The sequence below is a fragment of the Ictalurus furcatus genome, chromosome 11, assembly GCF_023375685.1.
Source record: "Ictalurus furcatus strain D&B chromosome 11, Billie_1.0, whole genome shotgun sequence".
Classification (NCBI taxonomy): Eukaryota; Metazoa; Chordata; class Actinopteri; order Siluriformes; family Ictaluridae; genus Ictalurus; species Ictalurus furcatus.
Window position 1 is genome coordinate 22,704,050 of NC_071265.1, and position 20,354 is coordinate 22,724,403.

Here is a 20,354-nt window from a genome sequence, read left to right on the forward strand (position 1 = left end):
GTATACCAGAGGCTTTACACTTAAAACGGCCTAAGGATACACGCAAATAATGACCCATTTGGCTTTCCATATAAAACGGCGTAACGATGCACGTGAATATTGACCCATCTGGCTTTCCATAACATACTGCTTATGGTGGCATACTTTATTCAAATCTTGTCAGTAGAGTTAGTGCGGGGGTTTAGTAGTGTCGTTCATGAACGATTCGTTCATTTTGAGCGAATCTTTAATATGAGTGATTCGTTCATTTTGGACCGCGCATGCGCAGCAACATACCCATAGTTTCTGTACAGGAAACAGAAATGATTAGTTCACCTCTTGAGTCTTCTGGTCTGAGTCGTTCGTTCATAACGTCACTGCCCCACTGCATTCAGCCTATGGGACGGTCACGTGATGACCGAACGACTTGAACCCGAAGACTCGAGAGGTGAACTAATCATTTCTGTTTCCGAGGAACAGACGTGACAAATGTGACGTGACAAAAGAAACAAGCCTCGGATCAGGAGGTGAAGTGAACTAACAGACTGCATAGCCTGAAGACTTAATGCCAAGCTATTAATTAATCATTTCTGTTTCTCATAATTCGGCCTTGGTTGCATTAGCCTAGTTTATTTTATAGTTTATTAAATACTCGATGTTTCGTGGACTTTAATACGTAACATTTTAATTATATTCTGATGAAATGAACGAAATGACTCGAAAAAAGATTCGTTCATTTTGCTGAACGAGATTCAAAGATCCGAGTCAGTAAAATGATCCGAACTTCCCATCACTAGTTTTTAGGACGTGGCTCTTCGCTCCGCCTCTCATTGGTCGCTGAGGAATTTACTCTAACCTGATTGGAAGTTCAGGATGTCTGAACAGCCGCAGAAATACATTTCAACCACTCCCATTGGATCGCTGTCTCACACGCGAGGAGGGTCTTCAAGACGTGTAAAGGTATGCACTTTTCTTCTGTAAAGTCAAGTTGTTGTTTTGCATAAAACCCTGCTAGATTCATTTATCCTAATCACCCTAGGGTATACTGCGCTAAATGCATCGTGGGTAACAGCGTTGGAGTTTGCAGGACACTTTATATGGAAACGTGGAGTTTACAATAGCTTTGACAGGTTTTCAAGCGAAACAGTCGATCAGTGATCATCAATAATAATAAAAGGCAGTGAAATTAATCGCCTTTTTCTTTCTTTTTTTTAACATAAGTAGTGCAGGAATTAAGTCCATGCACACAGGCAGTGACAGGCTTACTTACTTCACTCCTAAAATAACTCACTAACTCATTTGACAGTGATTGGGACGCTAATGCCAGACATCCAACCGCTTCATCAGGTCGTTTCCCTCAGAGATTCAGCGTGTAAAGAGCAAGCGTTGTAAAAAAGTCCTTTTAATCAGTCCACAGCGATATTTACATTGTTGCAGACCGCAGTGAAGTTGCTTTTATTCGGCAATAAACATCAGCTTGTTAAAAAATAACTGAAAAAATGTATACACCAGAAAGAAAATAAAAAAAACCTCGACATTATTAACAACATTAGAAGAGGTGTAAAAGTGATCTATCTGCGTTACCGGTGAATAAATGAAAGTCACATGCGACATTTCAACATAAAAGTCACGTAATTCGACTGTTGAAGAACACACAAGGAGAAATACAGTCCATGTCTAATTGTACGTGTGAAACTGTATAAGATTACCTCTAATTTGCGATATATCTTTAAAACAAACGTGACTGAGGCAACTTATTTCTGATTTATGTTGAAGGAAACACGAGCAGAAATATAATTAATGTGTAATTGAACATGTGAAACCTTTACCTCTCACTAATTAGTGAAAGTGGATTATATGGAAGATATGGCCTATAGAATATAGCAACCGCTAAATGTATAAGTCTTTTGCTTGTAATAAAACACACAGTGTTTGCAGGAAGGAAATGTAATTAAAAGCAATACAATGACAAGTCAATGATTTAACAAAGCAGCAAAAATATGACTTTAAATTTGACCGGCATATGTTAAAAAAAGATAATATTTGGTTAAGAAATTCTGACAGTTAAAGTCAGTTCAGTCAGTGTTCAGTTTACAGCTATTGAAACGCTAAACTTCCTGTGTTGCACATTTCTCCACATTCAAGGCGGTGTGTATAATGCTGTACTTTTTACCCTCTGTGTGTGTCTTTCGGTCCTCATTCCTAATCTGTCACTGACAGGTATTTCTTGTGGAACCTGAATCTATACCATGGGGTGAAATAAGGAGCCTCAGTCGCTCCTTTTTCTTTCCTTAAAACTGTACCCATTTGCTCTAGGGCAATAGTGCAAAATATCTTTCCATTCAATCCATTTTGACAAAATTGGTTAACGGTCTCACATGTTCAATTACACATGTATTATATTTCTCTTTATGCCTTCTTCAACAGAGGACTGAAATATATAGTCTCAATCTCTTTATTTGTGTTTCGAAAGCCTAGCCCTTCCTCTATAGGCCAGTAATGCAAAATAGCTCTATTACTGTAATTTGTGTGGCGTTGACATGTGACCTTTATGTAGAAATGTCTTTATAGTGCAAAAGCTCTTGTGGACCAGTAAAGCAGATTTATTATGTTTACACATCTTCTAATGTTGTCAATGATGGAAATCATTGCCTTGAAATTACTTCACAAAATGTAGAGGTTTTGCGATTTTCTTTCAAGAGTGTACATTTGAATAATTTTTTAACAAGCTGAACTTTTATGGCCGAATGTCAAATGCTGAGCGGTTTATGCAGTGTAATGAAACTGCATTCAAGCTGAACGCTAATGCTGCTACTCAGGCTTGCTGCCACTCAGTGGGTGTAACCGCAGAGCCTTCCGCCTACTGTGACGTCGTGTGCATACCCTCTATTGATTTGTATATCGATGCACTTGTAAGGATGGAAGAAAACTACAAAATTATGTCTTTCAGTTAATAAGACAGAGACAGGGTGTGTTATTGAAACTGGGTGGTATTTATGTCAGGGAGACTCAGGCACGGTACCAGTATTTTGTGTACAACCAACTCTGTAGGCGGTTACAACCTTACATTTGAGTGAGGATTTTCAGGATTTGATTTTCAGCTTGTTTGCCTCAAACCTCCTGGGTTCCAGGTTCCCCGTGACCCTGTAGGATATGCGGTATAGAAAATGGATGGATGGATGAATGGAAGATTCGATTTAGGATGTTGATTCCCACTATCCAATGTCACCCGAAAGAAAATTGGTTCCCTTTTGTGTCTGGTTGCTGCCAGTGAGAGATCTAAATCTAAATTTGCCTCCAGATTTCTGTAAAGCTGCTTTGTGTCAATGTATGTTGTTGAAAACACTAAAAAACAATAAAAGTGAAATCAGATCCAGGGTGTCATGACCACACATTTTGACCATGTGCTACTTTTTAAAATATGATATTAATACATTTTTATCCACCAATAACAGCCACATGGATTAAAATATTTCTTTTTGGGCTGTCAGAGGAAATGTAGCCTGTTCAGAATATTTGTGTATTCAAAGATAAAAATAAATCCAAATGTGAATGCTTAAGATCCCATGTTCTACTTTCACTTCCATAATATTAGTCGATTGAGAAATCCTTCTGAATAAATGACCCCTGTGTCACTTGATGTAGGGGGAAACCATTTTTCAGTTAAGAAAACAAAGCATTGCACAAGGCTTTACAAAAGCATGACACAAAAAGAGAATTGCAATGCATCAAATAATTATTTTTCCACATGAAGAGACTGTATACAGACGTAAATTTTATTTTTATTTTTTTATCTCAGTGTTGCAATACCTGTAACTGAAGTTCATATGCTAAGATTTCTATTGCTACAACATTGTGGGTGAGCCAAGAGATTGAACAAGAACTATTTAAGTATTGCTCCATCTCCCCTTTTACTTATTCTTTATAATTGAGAAATAAAGGGGTACTCGACCTAAATAGCTCCAATCTGGACCCCTATTGGTACCTCTGTATCAGCTGCAAATGTGACACTAAAGTGCAAAAAAAAGTGTGTAATTCAGAGCAGCAGTAAATATTTCTATATATCTTCACTGGTTTTTGCTCAATGTCAGCATTTGTGGTGTATAATCTTTGGTGCATAAATATCCTGTTCAGTTCCTGATTCTGTATCTTTACTTAGGGTTGAGTTTGGGTTCAGGATGAAGATCGCTGTAATTGGCCAGAGCCTTTTTGGACAAGAAGTGTATAAAGAGCTGAGGAAGGAGGGCCACACTATTGTTGGGGTGTTTACCATACCTGACAAAGATGGCAAGGCTGACCCACTAGGTGAGGCTTTAATTCCTCTCTATTCTTGTTCTCATGGTGTGTGCAGGAGTTTAAAACCTGTGCATTTGGACCCCCTGCCCTGCACACAGTTGTTTTAACCAGGCAGTTAATTATTAAGCCCTTTAGGAGCTGGAGCAGGTGTGCTGGGAATAGGTAACATTTCAAAATGCAGGACAAAGGGGGCTGCAGAACTGAGAACTGCAGAATTATATAGTATAATTAAGTGGTTTGGAGGACTGAGAACTTTCCTTAACATACAGTTCTGTTGAAGATCCACAGATGCTCAAAGTCCCACTTTGGACATAATCGACAGTGTGACCTTCTCCCAGCACACTTCACTGAAATAAGAAAACACTGTGTGTACTGGGGTTACGCATGTTTTGGAGTGTATCCTAGCATTTCAGTCACATGACAAATATGGTGGTTACCCTCTTTGGGACTGAATTTCTGGCTTCACTACACAATTTTGAAGGACAAATACCCTTTGTCATTAGAGGGAGGGTAAACTGATAACTAAAAATTTAGTTAGCTGTTAACTTTTGCTAATGTTAACAACACTTGCTGCTGAGATAAGCTTCCCAGGTGTCCTATAATGTAGCTAGCTAGCTAAAGTAGCTACGACACAGCATGACAGGGAGGATTCGCAGCACTTCTGCATGTTATACTGCATGTAGTGAAGTGTGTTAGAGCAGCCGATTATGAGTATAAATGAAAATGAACCATCCTCAAAATGGCAAGGATTAATCAGTGTGACGTCACAGTGAAATTAAAGGATATTGTGTTTCTCTCCAATCTGATAGTATACTTCTGCAGTGAAATAAACTTTTCAACCTCATACATGAACTAAAATGGGTTGAATGTGGAATACCTCAGGTGCTGAAGCAGAGAAAGATGGCGTGGCAGTGTTCAAGTTTCCACGCTGGCGGGTAAAGGGCAAAGCCATTGACGAGGTGGTGGCACAGTATAAGGCTGTTGAAGCTGAACTCAACGTACTGCCGTTCTGCTCTCAGTTCATCCCGATGGAGGTGATAGACCACCCAAAGCACGGCTCCATCATCTACCACCCCTCACTGCTGCCCCGCCATAGAGGGGCCTCCGCCATTAACTGGTCTGTGTGTGTGATTAGTTAACATGCTCAGTGGCAAATAGCATTGTAAATTTTATCCTCTATGCTTATTGTACATGTATAGGCCATTTCGTCAATATCCAAAAGTCATTATTGCATTGTCTATAGGACTCTCATCCATGGTGACAAAAAGGGCGGGTTTACAGTGTTTTGGGCTGATGATGGACTAGACACTGGGCCAATCCTTTTGCAGAAAGAGTGTGATGTAGAGCCTGATGACACAGTGAATACCATCTATAAGCGCTTCCTGTTTCCAGAGGGAGTCAAAGGGACGGTGAGGATCAGTGCTGGAAATTACTGCAACTATAGTGCCTTTGAATAATATTGGCACCCTTGGTAAATATGAGCTGTGAAAAATTGTCTTTATTGTAAAAAAAAAAAAAAAAAACTCATGAAACTTAATGTTTTGGGGCTGTTTTTCTGCTAGATGACCTGTACATTTTGTTAGGATACATGGCATCATGGACTCTATAAAATATAAACAGATATTAAATGAAAACCTGACTGCCTCTGCCAGAAAGCTTAAAATGGGCCATGGTTGGATCTTCCAGCAGGACAATGATCCAAAACATACATCAAAATCAACACAAAAATGGTTTACTGACCACAAAATCAAGGTCTTGTCATGGCCATCCCAGTCTCCTGACTTGAAACCCATAGAAAACCTGTGGGATGGACTGAAGAGGAGAGTCCACCAGCGTGGACCTCGAAATTTGAAGGATCTGGAAAGATCCTGTATGGAAGAATGATCTCAGATCCCTTGCCATGTATTCTCCAACCTCATCAGGCATTATAGGAGAAGACTCAGAGCTGTTATCTTGACAAAAGGAGGTAGCACAAAGTATTGACTAAAAAGGGTGTTTAATAATTGTTGCACACCTATATTTAACAAGCAAGTGTTTGATATCCATGAGAGCAGAGTATTGTTAATTTTTTTTAACAAAAAGTTACACAATAGACAGTTTTTTCACAGCCTTCTTTGCTCATATTTACGAAGGGTGGCAATATTATTGGAGGGCAGTGTTCATTTTAAATCATGAACTCAATATGGGTGGATGATTAAATGTCTTAGTGATATTCATAATGTCTTCCTAATTTAAGACATGTATCACAGTGTATAGTTTTGCCAAGCTTTCGCTAGCAGTATGGCTACAAAGTAGTGAAGCCAGAAGAATACTTTTATGAGGAAAACAAGCCAAATAAGACGATGATAAATTCACTGACTACTTAATGTATATCCTCCTATCAGTAACATACTTTATTATGCTCATCCATACCACTCACTCTTGATGTGTCCTAATAGAATGTGCCCTCAAATGCTGTCTGTCCTAGCACCAGACATTTGCACTGACATATGTTCTTGCTCTTGTGTTCCTCTTCGTTTGTGCCGATGATACCTTTTTGTGACTGAGATTCTGTGTGTGTATGTTTAAGGTGGAGGCAGTGAAGTTAATTGCAGAAGGTAAAGCTCCTAAAATTAAACAACCAGAGGAAGGAGCTACATATGAGTGCATTCAGAAAAAGGACAATGCAAAGGTGGGCAATCATAGTTATGTTTGGTGTCAGTTTTAGTTTCTTTTTAAAAGATTCAGAACATATTTAGTACCCACAACTCAACAGTTACACTAATTCAGAGTGCTTGTGTTGAACAAAGGTGTACTGTGCATTTGTGTGTAGATTGACTGGAACCAGCCTGCAGAAGCCATTCATAACTGGATCAGAGGAAATGATAAGGTTCCTGGAGCCTGGGCAGAGGTTGATGGAAAGGTTTGTTATGTCACACACATTTTATGCTTTTATTAAGCCACACTTTAGTAGTAATATACCAGAAACGTCTTTGAGCATGGCTTTGTCCGCCATGTGTAAAATAAAAAATACAGCATGATAGAAAATGCTGTTAAATAAACATACCACCCACACACTGCCAAAAAATCTAATATTTGCATTCTGTTAAAATATGCTGTGTAATGTCTCTACTCTCTTCCCTCCCCTTACAGAACGTGACGTTCTATGGTTCAACATTAGTGGATAATGGTTCCACAGCTAAAGGGCAACATTTAGAGATCCCCGGAGCGAGTCGGCCAGGTCTGGTCAGCAAGAACGGCTTGATTCTGTTTGGCAACGATGGCAAGGCGGTGAGAACACACTGAGTAATGCAAGGAGAATTTAAAGTAGTATAGTCTGTTCATAATGATTAAAAGCATAGCTATTCACACTTTTAATGCATTCATCTATGAAGACTATTTTCTTTTTCTTTTTTTTTTTTTTTATAAAGGCAATTTGCACAAAAGGAAATGTTTGGAAAATCAAACACAAGTATGTTTCAGTTATACAAGTATCCAAGCCTTTGCATGCAACCTCAGCCAAAAAAGGACAACATGCTCATTTTTCATAAAGCAGTGCTGAATGCAGTTATCTCAGCTCACCAATTCGTAATAAATACACACTCAGCTCCTCTTGACCATATTGGCTGACCGCAGGGAATCACTAAATGAGCTGGACTTTATTCCGGCTTCAGCTGAAAAAGCTGTTTGTTTTTAGCTCACAATCACCCAGTGAGGGAGAGAGAATGAATAGTTGGAAAACAGGAGACGAGGACAAAGAGAGAAATAAAGGAACAATTGAATGAGAGAGTGAGGGGCAGTACAGAAGATGGAGTTAAAGCACATGCGTTACGCATTACACATTAAGTGCTACCCCAAGGTTTGCATAGTTGAGCACACAGTATGTATGTGGTTGTGTGTATTTGTGTGTTTTATAGTTACTGGTGAAGAACCTGCAGTTTGATGATGGGAAGATGATTGCAGCTGCTCAGTATTTCAAGGCTGCATCCAGCAGTGCAGTGGAGCTCACAGAGGAGGAGAAGAGCTTTGCTGAGCAGATGAGGGTGAGACACTGAAGCACCGTTCACTACTCAGACGTTCACTCTGCAGCTAATGAATTAGAAGCCTCATGTTTCATCTGTGCAAAGCAAAAAGACTGGCATTTCAGTCTGAAGAGCTGATTAAATAGATTGTGCTACTGTATACAATGCTGTGAAAAAGTATTTGCTCCCATCATGATTTCTTCTGTTTTTGCATATATATTATACTAAATCGTTTTCGATCTTCTAGCGAGATACAACATAAAACAAAGGCAACCTGAGTAAACACTAAAACAATAGGGTTTTTATTTATTTATTTTACTGAAGCAAAATAAGTTATCCAACATCTATCACCAATGTGAAAAGCTAATTGCCCCTTAAACTTAAAATCTGGTTGTGCCACCTTTAGCAGCAATAACTGCAACCAAATGCTTCTGATAACTGGAGATCAGTCTTTCACTTACTTCTAGGACTAGGACTTACTCCTATGCTTTGGATCATTGTCTTGCTGCGCCAGAGTTTCAACTTATGGATTGAAGACTGGACATTCTCCTTTAGGATTTTCTGGTAGAGAGCAGAATTGATGTCTCCCTCAATTATTGCAAGTTACCCAGGCCCTGAAGCAGCAAAGCATCCCCACACCATTACACCCCCACCACCATGCTTGGTGTTTTGTTTTGTTTTTTTTGTTTTTTGCTTCAATAAATTACATTTATCATTTAAAAACTGTATTTTGTGTTTACTCAGGATGCCTTTGTTTTATCTTAGATTTTGTTTTAGTTTCTGAAACAATTTAATATGAGACACAAAAACAGAAGCAATCAAATACTTTTACACAGAACTGTATGCTAACATCAGCTTCATGTATTGTCATCAGTGATACACTATCTCTTTACACTTTTATTTTAACATGAACTTTAATCAGTAATCTGTGTTATCTGTTCTCGTATCAGAATAGATATATGATAGAGGTATGATACCTTGCTGCTACTTGGATAAAATATATCCTCATTAACCAACATGGGCCTGCAACACACAGTTTGTAGTGAAGTACAGTTGTGATTATATAAGAGGGTGGAGCAAAAAGTCTGTGTGTGTGTGTGGGGTATGTTTTTTCATCCAGGTGGTCTGGAAGAGCATTTTGACTAATGTTGAGATGATTGATGACTCCACTGACTTCTTTAAGTCTGGTGCTGCCTCAATGGATGTTGTCAGGTAAACACATTTTGGGGCTTGTTTAAGTGGAGCATGCAAATTCTGACACAAATTGTTGTTGTTGTTCTCTAATATCTTCTTGTCCATTTTCTCCGTATAAACTCTTTTCTATCTGTATATTTATCTGTTATTCTCCTGCAGACTGGTGGAGGAGGTGAAGTTGAGGGCGAGCCAGCTGCAGCTACAGAACGAGGATGTTTACATGGCCACAACCTTTCAGGAGTTCATCCAGATGTGCGTGAGGAAGCTGAGAGGAGAGGATGCTGAGGAAGAACTAGCTGTAGACTATGTGAGGGTTTAACATCACTGTAGAGTTTAAACACTTAAAAGCAATTCTTCCCATTTCATGCAAGATTTCCATGAAAGCCACACTCTAAACACTTCTATTTCAACTATTATGTTGCAGGTGGAGATGAATATCAACAACATGACTATCCGAATGCCCCACCAACTCTTTATAAATGGAGAGTTTGTGGAGGCTGAAGGAGGAAAAACCTATAAGACCATTAATCCTACAACTGCAGAGGTAGTGTGAAGATGTTCTGTGGGTTATTAAAGGTCCATAGCAGAAGAGATGAGCGAGCTGCTATGTAGTTTGTGCACCGCTCTATTACCTGTGAATAGGACTTCTTCATAAAAGCTCTATTGGGATTATTCATAATGCTCAATATTCAAGTCTTACTTTTTTGTAATAAGTGGCCTTTCAGCCGCCGTTTAGCTCTTTTTAAATTGATATGATGTGGATGGATATGAAACATCTCAATCCCCTGTACTCCCATTTAGCACATCCTTTATTTCTCTTAAATCTGGTTCTTATTAGAATTTTTCAATCTTCACTACCGACTCCTTCTTCCGACACATTGTCAAAGCACATATTTAATAACCGCTCTCTCTCTCTCTCTCTTATTCTCTGTTTCTCTCTCTCTCTCTCTCTCTTTTTCTCTCTCTCTCTATTATTCTCTGTTTCTCTCTCTCTCTTATTCTCTGTCTGTCTGTCTCTCTCTCTCTCTTATTCTCTGTCTGTCTGTCTGTCTCTCTCTCTCTCTCTCTTATTCTGTCTCTCTCCTGCTTTATTCTCTGTAGCCGATCTGCGATGTATCTCTAGCTCAGATCTCAGATGTGGAGAAAGCTGTGGCAGCCGCTAAAGAGGCATTTGAGAATGGCGAGTGGGGCAAAATGAACCCAAGAGACAGGGGCAGACTCATCTACAAGTGAGAGAATACACAATTTAAATGAGGCTTTCTCTCTAGATCTAAAAATTCACAAATGCATCTCAATCTCAGTGTTAACTGCAAGCAATATGTTAGTTAATGTGAGCAAATACTGAAAGAGAGGATCAGCTTTTAATTTGTGTGTGTGTGTGTGTGTGTGTGTGTGTGTGTTATATTTTACTCCAGATTGGCAGATCTGATGGAACAGCATCAGGAGGAGTTGGCCACAATCGAAGCCATAGACTCAGGAGCTGTTTACACACTGGCCCTCAAAACCCACGTTGGAATGTCCATTCAGACGTTCAGATACTTTGCCGGCTGGTGTGACAAGATCCAGGTGTGTGTGTGTGTGTGTGTGTGTGTGTGTGTGTGTGTAAGAGCGTAACCATTTAAATCTTCTTGACTAAACAAAAAGTCAGTGGTTAAGACACTGCATTACTTATCGGAAGGTTGTGAGTTCAAATCCCAGCACTCCTAAGCTGTCACTGCTGGGCCTTTGAGCAAGCACTCTAAGACTTTTTAACCCTCAACTGCTCAGTTGTAAACAGGATAAATGTAAGTTGCTCTGGATAAGGGCGTCTGCCAAAATCCGTAAATGTAAATGCGTATGCAGAAAATAAATATTTCTTCATTTGGCAGCAGCTTACATATGAGACCGGATACAATCACACAGCTGAGCAGTAGACAGTTAAGTATGTTGCTTTCTGATAATATGTTCAGAAACTTAATCACTGAACCACTCCTGTAAGGCATTTCAGAAAAGACTCTGTTTATCTCCATAATTGCCTATAAGCAGAGAGTGTATTGTTATGTCAGTGTTTAATATCTAAAAATGTGTTATTTTGTTAAAACAGTAGCTCTGCCACTAGTACTGGCTGTAATCGAAATCAGTTTTATATTAATGTGCTTGTTCTAATACGTTATTGTTCCTATAGTAACTCAGTCATTCACAGGGACTTGTATGGTGGACGTTTCATATAATGTAAGACTAATAATAAACAGGATAACAAATGAAATGCTTAATCATCAATTATAATGCTTTCTGTAAGAATACCTTTTATTTAACATGTAAAGATCGAGTGCTATTAAGGGGGGCGGGGGGGTATTAAGTTCTGGGGTTTTTCGATAACCTGACAATCTGCATTTTCTTTTTCTGTTTCATTAATTGTAAGAGAAACTGAAGAAGCAGTTATATATGGCTGTTCTAACCTGAGTGATAACAGAAACTAACTTGTTTTGCAGATGTTCCACAGCATTAAATGTAAACTAATAAAAAGTACAATGTCATTCTTTAATGAATAACAAAAATGGTAATCATTGGTAAGTTGCTGTGGTTTAAGGGGGGATCACTTCAGGAAGTGTTGTTATAGGAAAACGACTATAACTACGGTACAAAAAACTCTGCTTCAACACCACCACATTGTTGATTACTGTCCTACAACAGCACTACCTATTGTGTTTCATTTCCTACTTAAACAGTCAGCTGTTTACATACAGTATCTTATCATTTATGCTGTGAGCATAGAGTTGTCCTGTGTGCCAACAGGTTGGTGACTTTGTGTTACAGTTCTTGTTTCTCTCTGTACCTGCTGTGATTTTCTTGTTCGCAAATTTGACAGCTCTGTATAACACGTTAATGTGTGTAAACGTCTTGCTTATTCCTCTGTAGGGCTCGACAATTCCAATCAATCAAGCTCGACCCAATCGCAACCTCACCTTTACTAAGAAAGAGCCAATTGGGTAAAGCCTCTAACTCACTATTCCACATATGTGCTAATTTTGCTGCACTGAATGTAAAACATTATGGGAACCCATTTAGGAAGTACTTTAGCAATTCGATAGCTAAATAGTATGTCTGTATGTGTGTCTATGTGTGTTTAGTGTGTGTGGCATTGTAATTCCATGGAACTATCCTCTGATGATGCTGGCCTGGAAAACTGCAGCGTGTCTGGCAGCTGGAAACACTGTGGTGCTAAAACCTGCACAGGTGAGGAGATCGTGATGGCTGGCCTGTTGAATCAAACCTCTTTGAAGTCAGTTTCTTTAATTGTTCATAACAGCTGACGTATTACAAGACTGGTTAAAGCTGGGTCTTGCTTACTAGATGTGTGTGTGTGTGTGTGTGTGTGTGTGTGTGTGTGTGTGTTAAACACTAGGTGACCCCATTGACTGCTGTGAAGTTTGCAGAATTGACCGCAAGGGCAGGCTTCCCTAAAGGAGTCATCAACATCCTGCCTGGATCAGGTATGCTTTACGGTTGTCCTAGTCAGGGAGTGAATTTACATTATTCATTTGATATGCTCATATAAGAAAACACAGCCCAGGTCAAATAAATTGACACCCTAGAAATGAAACTATTCAAAACTGAAACTATTGAAATGTTTTTTTATGGCGTTCAGATTTCAAAAAGACACGCCTCATCATTGGCTCATAAAAAAACTAAACCAACGTCAATGCTGCTTCTGCCCTTGGGAATTTACAGCCTTGGGCAAAGACACCTGGTTGAGCTAAAGGATTTTATAAGCATCTTTAAATCATAAGCTGTTACATAATACAACTTTTATCCTGATTATATCCACTATTCATAATTATATCCACTGACTCAAACTCTTTCCTGCAGACCTAATTTCAGGCCAGTTGGAGTGAGTTTATCAGTATATCAGGCATGTTTGATTTTATTTGACCAAACTGTGGGAAGTACCTGGTGATTAATGCTGGTCTATGAGATTTTATATTTATATATATATGTGTGTGTGTGTTACTGTGCATCTGGAAAGTATTCACAGCGCTTCACTTTTTCCACATTTTGTTATGTTACAGCCTTATTCCAAAATTGATTAAATTCATTATTTTCTTCAAAATTCTTGGCAAATTTATTGAAAATAAAAAACAAAAAAAAGCACATGTACATCAGTATTCACAGCCTTTGCCATGACACTCAAAATTGAGCTCAGGTGCATCCTGTTTCCTCTGATCATCCTTGAGATGTTTCTACAACTTGATTGGAGTCCACCTGTGGTAAATTCAGTCGATTGGGCATGATTTGGAAAGGCATACACCTGTCTATGTAAGGTCCCACAGTTAACAATGCATGTCAGAGCACAAACAAAGCCACGAAGTCCAAGGAACTGTCTGGAGACCTCCGAGACAGGATTGTATCTAGGCACAGATGTGGGGAAGGGTACAGAAACATTTCTGCAGCATTGAAGGTCCCAATGAGCGCAGTGGCCTCCATCATCCGTAAATGGAAGAAGTTTGGAAGCTGCAGGACTCTTCCTAGGGCTGGCTGCATGGCCAAACTGAGCGATCGGGGGAGAAAGGCCTTAGTCAGGGAGGTGACCAAAAACCCGATAGTCACTCTGACAGAGCTCCAGCGTGTCTCTGTGGAGAGAGGAGAACGTTCCAGAAGAACAACCATCTCTGCAGCACTCCACCAATCAGGCCTGTATGGTAGAGTGGCCAGATGGAAGCCACTCCTCATTAATAGGCACATGACAGCCCACCTGGAGTTTGCCAAAAGGCACCTGAAGGACTCTCAGACCATGATCAAACAAAGATTGAACTCTTTGGCCTGAATGGCAAGCATCATGTCTGGAGGAAACCAGGCACCACTCATCACCTGGCCAATGCCATCCCTACAGTGAAGCATGGTGGTGGCAGCATTATGCTGTGGGGATGTTTTTTTGTTTGACAGGAACTGGGAGACTAGTCAGGATCGAGGGAAAGATGAACGCAGCAATGTACAGAGACATCCTTAATGAAAACCTGCTCCAGAGTGCTCTGGACCTCAGACTGGGGCGAAGGTTCATCTTCCAACAGGACAACGACCCTAAGCACACAGCCAAGATAACAAAGGAGTGACTACAGGACAACTCTGTGAAAGTCCTTGAGTGACCCAGCCAGAGCCCAGACTTAAACCGATTGAACATCTCTGGAGAGATCTGAAAATGGCTGTGCACTGACGCTCCCCACCCCACCTGATGGAGCTTGAGAGGTCCTGCAAAGAAGAATGGGAGAAACTGCCCAAAAATAGGTGTGCCAAGCTTGTAGCATCATACTCAAAAGACTTGAGGCTGTAATTGGTGCCAAAGGTGCTTCAACAAAGTATTGAGCAAAGGCTGTGAATACTTATGTACATGTGCTTTTTTTGTTTTTTATTTTTAATAAATTTGCAAAGATTTCAAACAAACTTCTTTCACATTGTCATTATGGGGTATTGTTTATACAATTTTGAGGAAAATATTGAATGTAATCCATTTTGGAATAAGGCTGTAACATAACAAAATGTGCAAAAAGTGAAGCGCTGTGAATACTTTCCAGATGCACTTTATATATATATATATATATATATATAATAATATAGTGGACAAGCATTCATGGCAACAGAGTAACTCCTCAATGGATGACATATTAACTGAGGAGGCAGGAGTTTGAGTGCCTGTACTGTGCACATCTGTGCAACGCCTCACCCCACCCACAACCTCACCCACATGATTTGATTATTTCTTTTTTGCAAGTCATGTTTGTTTTTGCTATCACTGAGCAGTGCTCATGTTTTTCATAAGCACAGTGTGCTTAGTTTGGTAACTTGAGTGTGCTTAAGTTGGGTAATTTATAACCCTTAGTTGTTAGCAGTAGTTTCACAATTTTTCACTCAGTTAAAAAAATTTACATGATGCCCAGTCTTTTCAGAAGTTGTTAAGATTATATAGAAGATTTTACCAAATCTTCATAAGATTAGGATTCTATGTTAGAGACGATTGGGTGCCCCTGTTTTATTGTAGATTGTATGACTTAATGTCTTTCTAAAATTGCTGAATGCAAAGTATATTATCCCTCTCAACATGTGCATGCATGTTTCAGGCGCTCTTGTTGGTCAGCGTTTGTCAGACCACCCTGACGTGCGAAAACTGGGCTTCACCGGTTCCACTGAGATCGGCAAACAGATCATGAAGAGGTCAGTGAACTCCGACCCTCAGCTATAGACAACACAGTTCACAATTCAGAGTTTATGAGTTCATAGTTGCTAAGTGTGTGTGTGTGTGTGTGTGTGTGTGTGTGTGTGTGTGTGTGTGTGTGTGTATATATATATATATATATATATATATATATATATATATATATATATATATATATATATATATATATTGTGTGTGTGTGTGTGTGTATGTGTGTGTGTTGCAGCTGTGCGATCAGTAACGTGAAGAAGGTCTCTCTGGAGCTGGGGGGTAAATCCCCTCTGATCATTTTCAGTGACTGTGACCTGGACAAAGCAGTCAGAATGGTCAGTCAGTGCCTCTCTGCGCACTACACCTATGAAATAAATATTTCTGTGTTATAAAAGTGGTTATAATGAATTATATTATGTGGTGAAGTCCTGTTCAGAATGCACTTTAAGAACAAAAGTTTTAACACTGTCACTTGGACTGTACAGGGGATGAGTTCAGTGTTCTTCAACAAGGGGGAGAACTGCATTGCTGCAGGCAGACTGTTTATAGAAGAATCCCTGCATGATACATTTGTCCAAAGAGTGGTAAGATAGAAGTGAACATTTTCCCTAACATTTAACATGTATTATACAACTGATATTATACCATCAGCTCCAGAATTATTGGCACAATTGGTAAAAATGGCAACCAAAAAAAATGCTACTTTATTTGTATTATATATATATATTATATGTACACACACACTCTCCTGGGCAAAAAAATAATAATGGGCCAAGCTCAAAATGGCAAAATATTAAGCTTTTAATGGTCTTAACAACAAATGCTTGGTCAGAAAATTAGCAAGAATTCCATTCAATTAAATTTTATTTTTATAGCACTTTTTACAATAGACATTGTCTCAAAGCAGCTTTACAGAAATATCAACACGGTATACAGATATTAAAAGTGCGAATTTATCCCAACTGAGCAAGCCGGTGGCGACGGTGGCAAGGAAAAACTCCCTAAGATGTTAAGAGGAAGAAACCTTGAGAGGAACCAGACTCGGAAGGGAACCTATCCTCATCTGGGTAACAACGGATAGTGTGAAAAAGTTCATTATGGATTTAAATAAAGTCTGTTTGGCCTTAGAAGCAGCCATAGTCCCAGCAATCTGGAATTGGAGTAGATGAGAGCTCCATCCAGACGTAGGACAATTAAACAGCTAGAAACGGGGAAATTCACTTATATAATCTTCTTGTAAGCAAAGGTCAAATCATGATAATAATTAAAATGTTTGATTTCTGGGTGTACAAAATTAAATAAAAGTAAAAATACAATAAATAAATAAAAAGCTGTCTGCAAGTTTTCCCTCAAAACTTAAACATTTAAAGAAATCAAAGGAAAAAACTATCCCATACTAAGTTACTTTATCTATTTGTTTAATTCTTGCACATTTTCTAACCAGTGATTTGTTGTTAAGACCATTAAAAGCTGTAACTGATTAGGCATATGTCGCAGAATATTTTATATATAAAATATAAAATATTTATATGTTTTTGGCTGTTGAACAGAATTCAACTCTGATGAGTTGCCCAGGCTGCCAGGCATACTATATTGCCATATATACATTTTGAAGTGTGTTATACATGTTTTATTCATGCTTGAAATCACCTATCAAATTGCCCCTAAAGCTATCAGATTTCCTTTAGGGCTTTGATTTCATTAGCTAAAACAGTATAAATTTGGAGCAGTGCAGAAGTTAAGACTTCTCACTGTCTTATAAGGTCAGTGGTGCATGTTTCATATCGGTGGAAGCTTGTGATGGTTCTGACTGCAGCAGAGTTCTGTATGTTTGTAGGTTGAAGAGGTGAAGAAGATTAAGGTTGGTGACCCTCTGGACCGCTCCACTGATCACGGCCCCCAGAACCACAAAGCTCACTTGGACAAACTGGTGGAGTACTGTGAGAGAGGAGTCAAAGAAGGAGCTACACTTGTGTGTGGGGGGAAACAAGTCAACCGGCCAGGTGAAGACAGTGTCTCTGTGTCTGTGTGACTCAGAATTATACTGATCACAGCCAAGTCAAAAACATATGAGAATTTTCCATTCATCCCAAAACTAGCAGAGTCATAACAAGACAGGGGGAATCTTTGTTTAACTTATATTAATGTGTACTGCATTTTAAATGTAATAGTGTCAGTAGTATGGTGGAACACAGCAGACCCAGGATATGAAAAGAACACGTTTTTATATGGGCTCATGCTATTGGCACGTTGGAAAAAGTCAGTAACTTTTATTTATTTATTTATTTATTTAAGACCGTATTAAAAAAAAATATTAAAAATATATTTGCTGATTTCTGGACTGTGATAAACACAGATAATATAATATCCTATCAGCCCCTGGACCTCTTTCACATCCTTTTTTGGTCTTGGGTCACAGGCAGTCCACAATCATATCTTCTTCAAAATTGAAGCCCAAATCCTGTACGTCCATCTTTTCTGTGTGAGAGCGGCTTGTCTCAAGGACTACAGGACTGCTCTAACATGCTGTGTATACCTCTACCAAGCTGTACTTTCATCTAAATAGCATATATACAGCAGGGTGTTTCATTAGTCATTGAAACATAACTGGCAGCCCAAACAGCCTGAATAGAAGAGTGACATAAGTGATGTACGGAGATTTGTTTCTTGTACATTGGAGAAATCCATAAATTTTATACATATATTCTTATGTCAATTTATGTCCAAGTCCAGCCGAGGTCTTCAGGTCACACAGAAGAGATCAGCTCACACTGGTCTTTAGATTGACTTTGAAAACTACTGCGTGTTTGGCAGTTAAAGGGTAAAGAAATCTTTTGACATTCCTCTTCCCTCAGGGTTTTTCTTTGAGCCCACCATGTTCACTGATGTGAAGGACCATATGTACATCGCTATTGAGGAGTCGTTCGGCCCTGTCATGATCATCTCCAAATTTCAGGATGGGTAAATACTATTCATAAACTTCCATCTTTACACTGCTGCTGACTTGATCTCTACTAAATCATTCTCTCTCTCTCTCTCTCTCTCTCACAGTGATATAGATGGGGTGCTGCAGAGAGCCAATGCTACAGACTATGGTTTGGCATCAGGAGTGTTCACGAGGGACATCAGTAAGGCTCTGTATGTAAGTGAGAAGCTTCAAGCTGGAACCGTGTTTGTCAACACCTACAACAAGACCGATGTGGCAGCTCCTTTCGGTGGTTTCAAGCAGTCTGGTTTCGGCAAAGATCTGGGTAAGATAGACATGTATGTGTGTGTGTGCACGCGTGTGTGCGCTCATGCATTTGTGATAATTAACGAATAAGTATGTCCTTCTAACGGTACAAAATTACAGTTTCTGTGTTTCTGTTTTTTCTTTCCAAACAGGTCAAGAGGCTCTCAATGAATATTTGAAGACGAAAGCTGTGACAATTGAGTACTGATTTGTCTAGATGAAACATCAGTAAATTGTAACAGTGAACTTAGTAAAATTCTAATAATTTTTTGTCAGAAATATGTTTTAAACTAAACAGTGTTTATGATGAGACTTAAGATGAAATACATAGCTATTTAAAGAATATTACACCTTTTGTTTTGAATAAGCCTTTTATATTTTCCCTTTATTTTTCACTCATTGTAATACTGATTGAGACATGATTTAATGTTTTAAAAGATATTCTTAAGAGAACAGTGAAAACACTGGAAGAGAAGGGCATTCACATATTTATATTGCAAGAATTGTTATTCATATTCAATAGATTTTATAATTTATAATTACCATTGCCATTTGTAAATGCATTGATGTTTTTCAGTCATAGGCCAAACAGAAATAAATTGAATCTAATATTTTCTCACTTGAATGTTCATATGGTTATTTTTAAGATCGTTGGTATTACTCGTACAATCAGCCATTTTCACTGTATCATCTACTTGAACAGGTATTTCCTTGGATTGGATTCTACCTCACTCGTGAGACTGCCAAATGATTAAATGTAAATGTACTACAAGAGAAAAAATGGCATCTAAAATGAAAGCAATATTAATAAAACCTCACTCAAACAGTCAACGTCAACATTTTTGGTCTTAAGCAAAATGCAAAAATTTATATAAAAAATAAATAACAAATGTAGTGTTTTGAGCTTATGCATAAGGGATGGCTTTAGCCAATATTAAGTATATAGGGAGTGCAAGAAAGAAAAAAAAAAAAAAGGTTGAGTTTTTAAGTAATGAATCCTCATAACTAACATATTTTTCTGCAAAACGTTTTTATGTTTGTAATAATGAGCATACCCTATAATTAAATTGGTGAACCCTTTCTTAGAGAGAATGTATGGCTCTTAGGAAGGCTTCTTTCATGCAACAAAACAAAAAGCCAAAGATCTTGTGAAAAACTTGTTTAAGTGGTGTCATACTGTAATTCTGAAACTTGAGGATCCTGACAATTAACTATGCAATTCTGAAACGTTGTACCTTTCAACTTCTCATCTTCTTCCTGAATGTGCAATGGAGCAGTATGTGCAGAGTCTAATTTTAACAGTCCTAGATTTTATTTGGTCTTCAATAAAATATGATTTTGGGGGTGCCAATAATTTTGACACAATGTCTTTAAGAGAAAATGACAGTGTTTATTTATTAACTTTATTCCAATATTAATGATTTTATTAGAGGAAGTAGAGGAAGCATAGATTCCTTCTCTAATTGGTTAAAGA

General features: G+C 38.6%; 1 protein-coding gene across 1 annotated transcript; it reads left to right on the forward strand.

Annotated features, from left to right (window-relative positions):
• Window positions 1–811: 811 nt before the first annotated feature.
• Window positions 812–19,499, forward strand: aldh1l1 (aldehyde dehydrogenase 1 family, member L1). The gene is made up of 23 exons (XM_053636337.1): window positions 812–939; window positions 4,139–4,284; window positions 5,158–5,392; window positions 5,519–5,684; window positions 6,845–6,946; window positions 7,088–7,177; window positions 7,408–7,545; window positions 8,172–8,297; window positions 9,397–9,488; window positions 9,630–9,777; window positions 9,895–10,014; window positions 10,572–10,699; window positions 10,886–11,036; window positions 12,369–12,439; window positions 12,581–12,686; window positions 12,856–12,943; window positions 15,563–15,656; window positions 15,884–15,983; window positions 16,134–16,232; window positions 17,486–17,651; window positions 18,504–18,609; window positions 18,700–18,899; window positions 19,033–19,499. Exons 2-23 carry the CDS (start codon window positions 4,158–4,160, stop codon window positions 19,086–19,088), a joined length of 2,709 nt encoding a protein of 902 aa, XP_053492312.1. The 5' UTR covers window positions 812–939; window positions 4,139–4,157; the 3' UTR covers window positions 19,089–19,499.
• The last annotated feature ends 855 nt before the right edge of the window (window positions 19,500–20,354 follow it).

Coding starts and splice junctions, on each gene's coding strand:
- aldh1l1 (XM_053636337.1), top strand. CDS start 4,158: ATGAAGATCGCTGTAATTGGCCAGAGCCTTTTTGGACAAGAAGTGTAT. Junction 5,685..6,844: donor CAGAGGGAGTCAAAGGGACG/GTGAGGATCAGT, acceptor TGTATGTTTAAG/GTGGAGGCAGTGAAGTTAAT. Junction 6,947..7,087: donor AGAAAAAGGACAATGCAAAG/GTGGGCAATCAT, acceptor ATTTGTGTGTAG/ATTGACTGGAACCAGCCTGC.